This window comes from Chelon labrosus (genome assembly GCF_963514085.1).
Source record: "Chelon labrosus genome assembly, chromosome: 12".
In the NCBI taxonomy this organism is placed as follows: Eukaryota; Metazoa; Chordata; class Actinopteri; order Mugiliformes; family Mugilidae; genus Chelon; species Chelon labrosus.
The window spans coordinates 19011404-19023362 of NC_140345.1; the positions used below are offsets into that span (position 1 = coordinate 19011404).

General features: G+C 43.6%; 1 protein-coding gene across 1 annotated transcript; it reads right to left on the reverse strand.

Annotated features, from left to right (window-relative positions):
• Positions 1–559: 559 nt before the first annotated feature.
• Positions 560–11357, reverse strand: gapdhs (glyceraldehyde-3-phosphate dehydrogenase, spermatogenic). Its single transcript, XM_084557119.1, has 11 exons — positions 11307–11357; positions 3805–3863; positions 3297–3393; positions 2845–2951; positions 2315–2405; positions 2100–2218; positions 1919–2000; positions 1652–1803; positions 1393–1555; positions 1148–1245; positions 560–1059 (listed from the first exon to the last, which is right to left on the reverse strand). The coding sequence occupies exons 2-11, from the start codon at positions 3831–3833 to the stop codon at positions 990–992; spliced, it is 1008 nt and encodes a 335-aa protein (XP_084413245.1). The 5' UTR covers positions 3834–3863; positions 11307–11357; the 3' UTR covers positions 560–989.
• Positions 11358–11959: the final 602 nt, after the last annotated feature.

An 11959-nucleotide genomic window follows, 5' to 3' on the forward strand; every position in this document is an offset into this window, starting at 1 on the left:
AGAATAATGTAAGAAAAAGCAGCAGTAGCTTAACAATCAGGCTGGGTTTTAAGGTATATACAGTGGAGGTAACTAAAGTTATCATATAAATACCAATATACTTATAAATGGCAGGTAAATCTACTATGCCTCCATGACAGTTTAAACCCATCCCAAGTGGTACGTTCCTCCCATCATCCAAAGACATGCTGGTTAGGTTAATTGGTGATTCTAAATTGGCCGTAGGTGTTCATGGGAGTGTGAATGGTTGTCTCTCTCTGTGTTAACTCTGCGATAGACTGGCGACCTGAAGATGAATGAATGAATGTTACGAATGCTTCGTAGTATTTTCATAACTTATGACTTAGTGAACACCATAAAGAGGTGGACTAGTCTGTCTTATGATAACATTGGAAAAAATCAGCCACATTATTTGTTTACGATCTATTTTGAGCTACGCGTGTGACTAAGTGCAGCAGATCTCCATAAAACATGCATTAAGATATAATATGGACTAACACTGCACTGCACTGTCTTTCTGGTTTATTCATGAAAAGGTGACAAAAGCACAACTCAACAGTTTGAGGGTTTTCAAGTTTTATTTCTTGGTCTCATTATTCTTAAGCAGAGTTACAGCAGGTCTGCCGCTCAGCTTCCTCCCTCCACTCATAATTAAGCCTTTAAAACACACCAACACGAAGATGGATACAGTAGTTACCATAGTACTGAGCCATAACGGCACATCTAAAGTGGCAGCGGGAGGTGGAGGGTGGGGCACACGGACACAAATACTTTCACCGACCGGTCATTTCGCCGTTAAAGGAAAAAACAGATAAACTGAGAACACTCAAACACGCTGTTGCTGCTGCCTACGTGTACTGTAGTAGAGCTAGGGGCCATGATGCTATGACTAGGCTATGGGTGGGGCTTCTGTGTAAAAGAGAAGGGATGGGGTAGACGATGGTTGGGGGGTGGTCCCTTTCCTGACTTCCTCTCTGGGCAGGAAGTGCTTACTCCTTGGTGTGCATGTACAGCAACAGGTCAGCGACGCGGTGGCTGTAGCCGAACTCGTTATCATACCTGGATGGAGAGGAAGATATGAACAGGTCAGTTTTGAAATGTGTCTTTTCTTTTCACAATTTAAATTAACACTGACTTGAAAACTCACCAGGAAATCAGCTTGACAAAGTTGTCGTTGAGGGAGATGCCGGCGCCGGCATCAAAGATGGAGGAGTGGGTGTCACCGATGAAGTCAGAGGACACCACCTGCAAAAGACAGGACACACTACAGGTAAGATATTATGTAAACGGGCACAGCTTGGCCAGTACTGCACTGGTTGTAAATACAATTTCCATCCCTGTCAGTCACAGCCTTTGCAATTAAAGGTATAACAGTTTAACAGAATAGAGTACCTGGTCCTCGGTGTAACCCAGCACTCCCTTCATGGGCCCATGTGAGGCCTTCTTGACGGCTTCCTTAATCTCGGCGTAGGACGCAGGCTTGGAAAGACGGCATGTCAGATCCACCACTGACACATCAGCCACTGGCACTCTGAAGGCCATGCCTGTCAGCTTACTGGAAAGAGACAGAGGGGGCGAGATATCGGTCTTACTCTGATTCGCTATCAATTATTCTCCATTTCATTGACACAGTTGGTGCATATGTCCTTACCCGTTGAGCTCAGGGATGACTTTGCCCACGGCCTTGGCAGCACCGGTGGATGCTGGAATGATGTTCTGGTGGGCACCGCGGCCATCACGCCAGGCCTTAGCGCTGGGGCCATCCACTGTCTTCTGGGTGGCTGTGTATGCATGGACTGTGGTCTGCAGAGAGGAGAGTCATATAGCATGAAACAAGGTAGCATCTATAAGAAAAGCTCACTGCCAACAGTGTATAAATCTTTCAGTTTTACATTTGTACGGATTTACTGTGACATACCATGAGGGCCTCCTCAATGCCAAAGTGATCGTGGATGACCTTAGCCAAGGGAGCCAGGCAGTTGGTGGTACAGGAGGCGTTGCTATAAACAGGTAGGAATGATCAATATTTAGGTTTCTGGTCAGGTTGTGAAGCAAAATTATATAAAGTGCATGGACGTGCAAGTGCAAAGACATGTTACCTGACAATGGTCATGGAGGAGGGGTCGTATTTGTCCTCGTTAACTCCCATGACGAACATTGGGGCGTCGGGTGAGGGAGCGGACACAACCACGCGCTGTGCACCGCCCTGGAGGTGAGACTGTGATCGGAAAAGAGAGAGAGGGCTATAGGTTAGAAACTGGACTATCTGGCAGAACTAACATATGTGTTAATATATGTGTGTGTGTGTACGTACGGAGGCCTTCTCTACACTGAGGAAGACTCCAGTGGACTCAACAACGTATTTGGCTCCAGCACTGCCCCAGGGGATCTCAGCTGGCTTCATACTAGAGTCAAAGAAGGAACAGAGTCAGTCTAACATGAAAATATCCTAAATTTAGAGGATATAGACAAATAATAAGTAAAATAATGTAAGAGTAAAATAGTCTTGACATGTACAGTATCTCAGAGATTTACAAATAGTGCTCAGAAAGGTGTTGTGAAATAGGAATGTCTCTTCTATAACCATCCTTTTTGTTGGTTTGGTTTTTCTGAATGGTCTAAAACAACAAAGCCCTCAGGCTGCAGACGGCTTCATTCTACTGCCAGAAATTCAGTCAGGATTATAAAGACCAGCAAACTGTGACAAAACACCTCACCTTAAGAGTAAAATATAAATTAATGTATTTAATTATTTAGATTAAACTCTTGTAAACTCTTTAAACGTGTACTGGTCAGATGTCTGTATGACAGCTGCACTAGCCAGTAAACATCTTCACCACTTACCACTGGAAGACAGAGATGGCGTTTCCGTCGACCACTAGCTTGCCATCATCCTGGCTGACCTCACCCTTGTAACGGCCGTGAGTGGAGTCATACTTGAACATGTAGACCTAGCAGGAGATTGGAAAAAAGGTTTACAATGGTGAGTATACACATAAGAAGTATATAATTAATTAAATTCAGTTATTAGTAGTTCTGTATTTTTTCTGGGCAAGTCAAGAAGATTGGAGTCTTTATTGAATTTAACTTGCAAATCCGATAAATAACAGCTAAACCACAATGAAACTTTACTGACAGCAAAATGCGTACAAGTCATAATCTCCTAATATATTGGTAAATTTCCTTTAGGTATGAGTCAGTTTCTGCCTCTTTCTGGAAAGTATGCAGCAAGATTCAATCTTCTATTAACCACCAAATGTGTAATGACAGTAAATTTAATCATATCTTCTTCTCACCATGTACTGCAAGTCAATGAAGGGGTCATTGATGGCCACAACTTTGATGCCTTTCTGAAGGCAAGCCCTCAGGACCAGGCGGCCAATACGACCGAAGCTGCAGAGGAAGAGAGAGAGAGAGAGTGTTACTTCGGGTAAATGGTGGGAAACATCCTCAGGATGTTAAACCACCCTTGAGACCTCACATGAATCTTCTAAATTACTCCAGCAGTGGTTTGCTTTCCAGAGAGGAAAAGCACTCACAAACAATAAAAAACGTCTGGTTAACACTGAAAGGTTGTTCATGACTTTTTGTCAGTGAAGATTATTAGAAAGAGAGGGAGGGATGAAAAATAAGTCGCCACCACACTAAACATGTTGACTGGAGCTCTGTTGGCCACAGGGTGAACTTTAAACTGCTGACAAGTAATCACGGTTTTGCTGTGCCATTGTCACTTGACAGTAATCCATTTCTACTTCCCTGCAGAGTAGTTCAACTAAGTACAGCTTGTGTCTGTTTCACACTCACCCATTGATTCCAACACAAAGGTCTGACATGGTTGCTGCTGCTTAGGGATGTGGAGTTACCTGAGGACAGAAAAACAGCTCCATTAGAAATACTATCATTGTTTATGGACAAGACATGTCCGCAGCCCAAACTTTTTTTTTTTTTTTTTTTTTACTGTTTACTGAAAAAGTACTTAAAGTACTTAAAATGGCACGTTAACTTTTGGTCTGTCCAGTTTTGGCCAGAGATATTTTCTTTCTTTTTCTACTGTTTTGAATTGAAACGCAATTAAATGCATTTTTCCAGACATTAAAAGAGCTTGAGTTTACAATATTCATGTCTGTGTCTATTATTTGATTCAGTCGTTCACTAAAATCCATTTAAATTAAAAAATGTTGCTTTTTGGGGCAAATATTGTTATGCAATTAAACTGTGATTAATCGAGATTAAATTAATTAGACTAATGTTTTGAGTCCCACCCCTAATTATTACTATCTATCCAACCAAAACGGGGAATGGTTGGCCACCCACTCAGTAAGATAAACAAAACAAGCCCGTCTGCCTTTGTTGATGTTGCCCTCTTGAATCTACTGATATATGATCGCCAAGCACTTCTTGATATCAGAACAACTCAAGAGATGTTTTTAAAACCTCTTGGTCTGAGCTTGTTTTTAAATGTGCTTTAGAAGTGATCTTTGACTTGACTTGACTTCTTGGTCATTTAGTTGAGACGGCAGACAACAAATATACAAGTATATGTCAATGCCTGGAGTGAAGCAAAGTGTTACTGTAATAATAGGAGGGAAAATACATTAATTGGCTGATTTTACTGACTGATAACGGTCTATAACACTGGTGTTGGCAGATATAATATTTTTTTATTTCCTAAAATCGATACTGGCGTCCACCCAAAAAATCCATTATCAGTTACTCAGTATTGCTATAGATTTAACCTGGTAAATTAACTTGTTGGCATACAAGGACAACAGTGCATAATATCTAAATGCAGATAAAATACCAAAAATACCAAAATTCGAAGTGGTAATACGTATGGCAATATTCAGACAGCGATAAGAGATGCACAGCGAGTCAAAAATGTTTGCCCGAAAGAGTATCAAATTGCGATCAAACAGGAAGCTAGCGAGTATAAAATATCCGGCTGCTACTGTGACACAATGAAAGACTGGAAGTGTGCAAAGGAGTGTTTCTGTTTATTGTCAGCAGGGGAAAAATACAGGCAGTCAAATGGCATGTTTTACAGGCCTCTGCTGCACGAGAAGGGAGGCGTCACATCGTGCCGTGGCATGTTTAGAAAACAATGGATGACAAGGGAAGGAGAAAGAGGTAGATAGGTATGCAACGTGGCGAAACATAGAGGCTTGTCTGCAGGAAGCCTGGCATCGACCCAACTATGCAACTTCAGTTTCCCTCTGCTTTCCTCTCCTTTTCATAGTGTACAATTGCTGCTTTCTTCTGATTCCTCCACACCTCCTTCCCCATATCCATGTTTCTACCGCTCACTTCCCCTTTCCCTTCCCTTCTTCACCTCTGCCTCTTCATGTCCTCTGCTGTCCTTGGCCTTTAAAGGGTTAACCACTGTCTGATAACTCTTTTAGCTTCCCAAATCTACACTGGGTCATGTGTCATCACATGATCTGTTTTGGGTTAAACACACCAGATTTAGCAACTCAGTTAGTTAGCAACTGTCTGTAACATGTACAGATATACCTCAACAGTATTAACCAGGCGTGTACCTGACCAGAAGTGTGTGTAGTCTCATTATTATTAGGTTGCCATGCAACTTCTTTAGGGTAAAAAGTTACGTCAATGGAATGTCCTCACAAAGATAGAAACACGGGTTTGTGTGTGTGTATGTGTGCAAAAGGCCCAGGTAGAGCAAGGGCAACAAGGACTGTCCTTCAACCTGGTTGGTTGTCATTTTAGACTACTGTAATCTCCTAATCTGTGTGTGTGTCCGTGTGAGTGCGTCTCACTGGGAATCTGGTAGGACAGGGCTGTCAATCCGGTGCAATGCATTGTGGGAGCACTTTAAATAGGCTAAGGGGGCAGCCAGATTAGGATAACTCATCTCTCTCTTATTCTCCCACACACATAGTCAACAGCATAACCTGGATTAATCAGATGATGCTTTTAAGAACGATGTGCAGAGGCCTTGCTTGAACACTGACACTATTAGCTGGCAGCCGAAATCAATTTATCGAACAGTCTGTCTGCCAGTGGTGAATTATTGTGGCCTCAGTGGCTTCAACTGTCAGATCTCTTCACAAGGGCATCTTGCCTATTTGCAGCACCTTCCTTTCAGGGTAGAGCAGCCATTTTGTGTTCTGCTGCTAGCATCCATAGCACAAGGTCACCAAAGGAGAGAGAGGAAGAGAGAGAGGAAGGGAGAGAGGCTGCATGCAGTATGACAATGCTGTTCTCACATTACTCCATTACCCATTGTGCATTCACAAACTTCTGCGCTGGCCTTCTCTCTTTCCTCCTGTTTGAACTTTCTCACTCCTTGGCTTTCTCCCTCTTTCTTTCTCTCCCTACCCTCTCAGTTTTCTCTACACAGAGCAGTTGCCCTGGGTTTCCAAAGAAAAATGGCTGCTCTACTGAAAAATAGATTGCTTCACATTAGTGGAGGTACATAAGAGACTGAATCTGAGTGGTTAGGTTGAGGCATGTCCTGGAGACTGGCAGACGCATGTATGTTCAATTCAATCTGCCTGTATGTACCTGGTGAAACACCCTCCCCCAGATATGTAGCTGCAGCTTGGCAGCCAAGTGGGTTTGACTAATCAGGTGAGGAAAAGGAAGTGGCTGTGGTTACCTAATAATGGCAGTCTGTCGAAAGTGTTCTTTAAAAAAATATATCAAATATGTATGTATGTTGAGATTAAACTAAAAACGGATTGTATTTGTAAACTTCACTATAGTGCAGCTTCTTAGCCAGCGGCTCTTTCCACTTCTCCACCTTTCAACCACAGACCAGTCAAGTATGGGAGTCTGGAGTTCAGCACACACTCTCTGACAGTGCTCCCACAGACATGCCAGCGCTCACAGAGGCAGTATTGTTTGGAGCAAAGAGGTAAACGCGCTGTAAACGGCGGCTTGCAACCTGTTGACACTCATTAAAATGTTGGTGAAAAGACAACCAGCGGATTAAGAGTAGCAAGATTCTTTCTAACCGCATACAAACTTTTACTGACTTATAGAGTCAACACACAACTCGTTGTTTGGGAGTTCTTGATTTCTGGATCAGACTGAACTATTGGGTGGGTGGTGCTGACTTCTCCTCTACTGATTGGTTAGGCAAGAGATGAACCACCCAGTCAGTGTTCAGCCCTGCTTACTGAGGAAGTGCACCCAGCTACTCACTTCTTCACCGTTTTCTCTTCCTGTTTTAGATTCCATCCTATTAATCTCTTTTCTTCTTATTCAGTCTGTTACAGTTACTGTCCTTTTATAACTTTCCTTTCCTCATCCCCACCACGCTAAAACCAATCATTAAAATTCAGCGCGCCCTCCCTCCAGGTCTGTATTTGTCACCCCTCCTCTTTGTCTGTCTGGCCCTGTTCATTTAGCACACCCTGCCCTCCCTCTGAGCGGCGACCCATTTTCCTCGAATTTAACCGGTGGGGGTGCAAAACAGGGTCGCCATGGCTGTGTATGTGCACTAAGGTGGGGGGGGAACCACTGCGGGGAGGTGACTCATATTGAGTCGAACAGAAAAGGACAAAAACGATCGGTGGCATCAGGTGGGATGGAGAGGAGAGGAGAGCATGACACAGCATTTCACTTCACACATCTTCTGATGTCGAGCACTGATACTGTTTTTTCCTTTTCTCTGTAATACATCAACGAGCTACGAGTGGACTCCAGTAACTAGCTGCACATCCTTATATGGAGATGATCTGCTACACAACAGTGTTATGTTTTATATACGCTCTCATAGACTAAACCAGTCGTATAATTCACTAATTTAACAGCAGAAGAGACTCTAATAAGTTAGTATTCTTTGGTTTGCCCCAGTTTGTGTGTTCAGTGAACTCACTGACTCTCTGTCTGTACTTTTTCTGCCCGCTACGCCACTCCCCCCAATCCTTCCTCCTTTCTTCCGCACTTTTTCAGCGTCCCTCGTCTATTCAGGCCTTTCTGTCCCTCTGTCACACCCTCTTTCTCTCTAGTGTTTTTCCACTGCAGTGGGTTGATGGGCTGCAGGCCAGGGAGACTCTCCAATTAGGTAATGCCTTTTCTCCGTGAGTCGCATAAAAACAAGCCACCTTTTCTTCTGTTCATCTTTCCGTTACTCTCTCCTATTTAGCAGCCTATCTGGCGTACTCTCTGTTTATAGCCTCATCTCTGAGGCAAAGTCATTTGCTGCTGTAAACCGGTCAGTCGAATGTCCAACACTATCCCGTCACCTGTCAGATACATGCACACATACAGACGTAACCCCCCGTTAGCTGTGTGTCCTATACTCAGCAGGAATGTCCTGCAGTCATTGAGAAACTGACAAGAACACATTTCATCAGCAGCAAATTATCATGGCGTGCGGCCACCTACGCATTCCTAAATAAACTAATACACACAATACAGGAGCCTGGTTTGATTAAATTAATACGTAAGGCTTAATATAATGGTTTAACAAGGACTTGTTCATCTACACAAACCTAAACACACACCAACCATCATGAATTAGTAAAAGGTGTGCCGTATCAAACTGCAGAGGACTCAATAGGGGAGAGACATGTGACCAAAGGGGTAAGGTAGCGAGGCCATGCACGTGCAAACACACACACCCTTACTATATGAGCTGGCATCAGCAGACAGGTGACAGATATCTTTCATAGGCTCAGACTCATGTGCCCTCTTGTCACATAAGCTACATTACAGTGTTATGTTGTGTGTGCTACGTGCTCTACCTACAATTTGTGCTTTTTTTTAATAACTGTAGTATAGTAAAATGCAAGGAAAACGTGTTTTATTGTATGAGTAGGATTCTTATATCTCCTGCCCTGCGGTAGGCTGGTTTCCTTAACTTTGTGACTATTAGGGACTGAGTGCTGAGTCATTCTTCCTCTCTCACACACCTCCTAGACAAGATGGTTGATTGGTAAAAAAGCCGACAGTCATACCGGCCTCAGGCTAAAAACCACCACACTACCATTGATTGGAAAACTTGAGTTAGTCCTGTACCAACACTCATAGCCACTTCAAAAAGAAAAAGTGACTCAAGGCTTTATGTAAATTAGTATCACGACAAACTTGACTGTTAACAGCAGTGATTCTCTACTGACTGCAGGGTGCAGTAATCTAATCTGTGCTGGTTTTGATGCTAAGGGCCCTGTCCTAAAGCGTGGCCCAGAAAGATGCTAGCATGTGAACATATTGTCCACTTCTACATGTGATGTCACAGGGACCTCACATTTTCCCAATTGTATACGTCACAAGCAGCTTCTCAGGGTTGTCCATAACTCCTTAATAACATCAGTTGACTCCAGCTAATCTCATAGTCTAACATTGCTCCTGGCTCAACAAAAGGTCAGCACAGTCACTGACATATACAATTCAGCCATCAAAGTACCCTATCAATATGTATTAATGTGACACTGGCAAAACCAGACATATAATTTTAACGACTGTATTATACAAATGATTTAACTATCGAGCTAGAAGATGATTAAGCATCGTGTCAAATGAAAATGTATAAAACGCAGTATTGTCCGATGAAGCATGGCATGTGGTTGCGTGACGAATACAGAAAGGTACACGATCAGCTAGCAGAAGGTAGCAGTGTGCAGCTAGGGAGATGCTGCTACATGTGACCTTCAATCATCCAGATTACGAGCTGAGATGTGCGACTCTCCAGCCATGTATACATTAAGAATAAGCGATTTCAGGTTAATAAGGAGCTGGAGATTAAAAAACAAGAGCTGGTCAGCATCCCTACAGCAGCTCAGGGCCTGCTGTGACCTTCACTAGCTGGAGTGATGACCTTCAACAGTCAGACATGGCTGCATCTCCCTAAGCCACACCTGAAATCTATTAAAGTAAGAATACTGCAGCAAATAAAGCTTAGGTGCTGTGATATTACACTATTCAGTGCCTTTGTGGAAAGCATTACCAATCAAAGTGTTTTACAAATTTATATCATTCAATCTTCTGTGATATTATGAATATTCCTACCACTGAAGGCAGTGGACTAATTAGTTTTGGGCAATTAATAAAGTGGATATTAACTGCAATCGTGGGGGTATTGTTGCTTTAAAAACGAGGGCCTCTTTGAAAACCGCATCAACAGGTATGTCGAGTCTGAAGTCAAACTGCGGCAGAATCATGCGACACCCTGTCCTACAGAGGTACCTCATGTCTCTTATTTTAAATGTATTATTATCATTATTATTATTATTATTATTATTTTACACGGAGAAGGACCAGGAAAACTGAGAATTCAGTCGGGAATCGAACCGGTGATCCTCTGCTCAGGGCGTACGTGACCGTGGACAGCACGAACACATCTCTTGAATGGCGTAATGTCGACACAGACTTCATCATGAAGACCGGGGAAGGCACGTAGCTTTTTTTTTTGCATGTAGGCCTACACTCATTTTTACCCCAAGTCCACCTCATTGCAGGAGGGTGACTAAACTGCGGGGTTTTACTGGAAACTAATGTTCATCCTCACATTCTTACTGCTATACGCGCTCTGCAGCGTTAAACTCAGTAGTAGGCTACATGTCTGTGTGCTGGTTGGCTGCGTTACATAACATGGAGTCTAATCCACTTCCGCAGATGCAGCATTGCGAGCCGCCAATGTCACGTTATCCGCTTCAGACGAATGAATGAAGCATAATTAACACGCTACGTGGTATTTTTCTTCACATCCGGGCGCAGTTCCCTCTAATTTTAGTGATATTAAGTATTCGTCGATTTTATTTTACGCTATCTGATGCTACCAACGACTCGGGTATAAAGCATTACACAACACGCTGCCTCCCTCCAGACTGCAAGGCCACGGCCGCATCCCCTCCCATCCTCCCGTCTCTCTTCCTGTAGTCTGCCATAAACGCGAGCGCTCTTCGAAAAGAGGCTGTTTTATGCACCGCAAACGAGCTCCGGAGCCGTCTATCGTCCCGCTCCGCGTATTTGGCCATCTTGCGCCACTTCACACGGATCCGATTTAAATAATCCAGGATGTACGAGCAGTGCGCACACACACCCGGACTACAGGATGGACACTGGCTTCCGCAACTCTTGCACAACCTCTCGTTTCAAGAGAAGATTGGGCGGAATTCACGTTATGGAAATGAATGAAAATTATGATTTTAAATATACATTTGCAAGTCAAGTTTATGTATGATAGGTTAACGTGTTTAATTAGCATTATATAATCACCAGTGAGTTGTTTTAAGGTTTTAAAGACTCAGTTTAGATAATTTAGTAAAATATTTGTAAAAAATAAATGCAAGAAGAAGTAATATTCTGAAAGGTAGAGCGGTTTCTTTGAGGCTTACCTCACGGCTGATGCTGCTTGAGTCTGTGTGCGCACTTCACGGCGCCGCCTTCCGCCTTTTATACAGGACACGTGCCTCGGGGAGCCTGGTCGCCCCGGCGACGTGACGTCACGCCATCCTTCGCCTGTCAGGATCCATTCGGAACGAGGGACTGGTCACGGTCTCGCTCTCTCAGCGGCTGCCATAGTAACACGGGGTGATGAAACAACGTACCCGGTTAACGTCTTATTCACACAGGCCCGTTCATAGGAGGGACCCGGGGCTCGAGTCCATGAGAGGGACAAGGACAGAGAGAGGGGGAGACTGGCACGATGCCAATGTGGATGTGGTTGGGGAATGATGAAGCATTTTTTTATCCCATTCCCTTCATGCACATGCACAGTCACACGGTCGGATGTCGTAAAACACCTTAGACACATTATACATGTGGTAGACCCAGAAAACTACAGTGCATAATCTGAATTAACACTCGTGTATAAGCCAGCCGCCATTGTTGCTCACTGATGCGTAAAGGACTGTGGATCACATCCCCTATGGATTCTGTGCATGAGAGAGAGAGAGAGAGAGAGACTATATAGATGGATGCAGCAATGTTATGTAAGATGCCATGCAACAAGCATGTCACGTTTCCATGAACACCAGCTGTTCTGCTA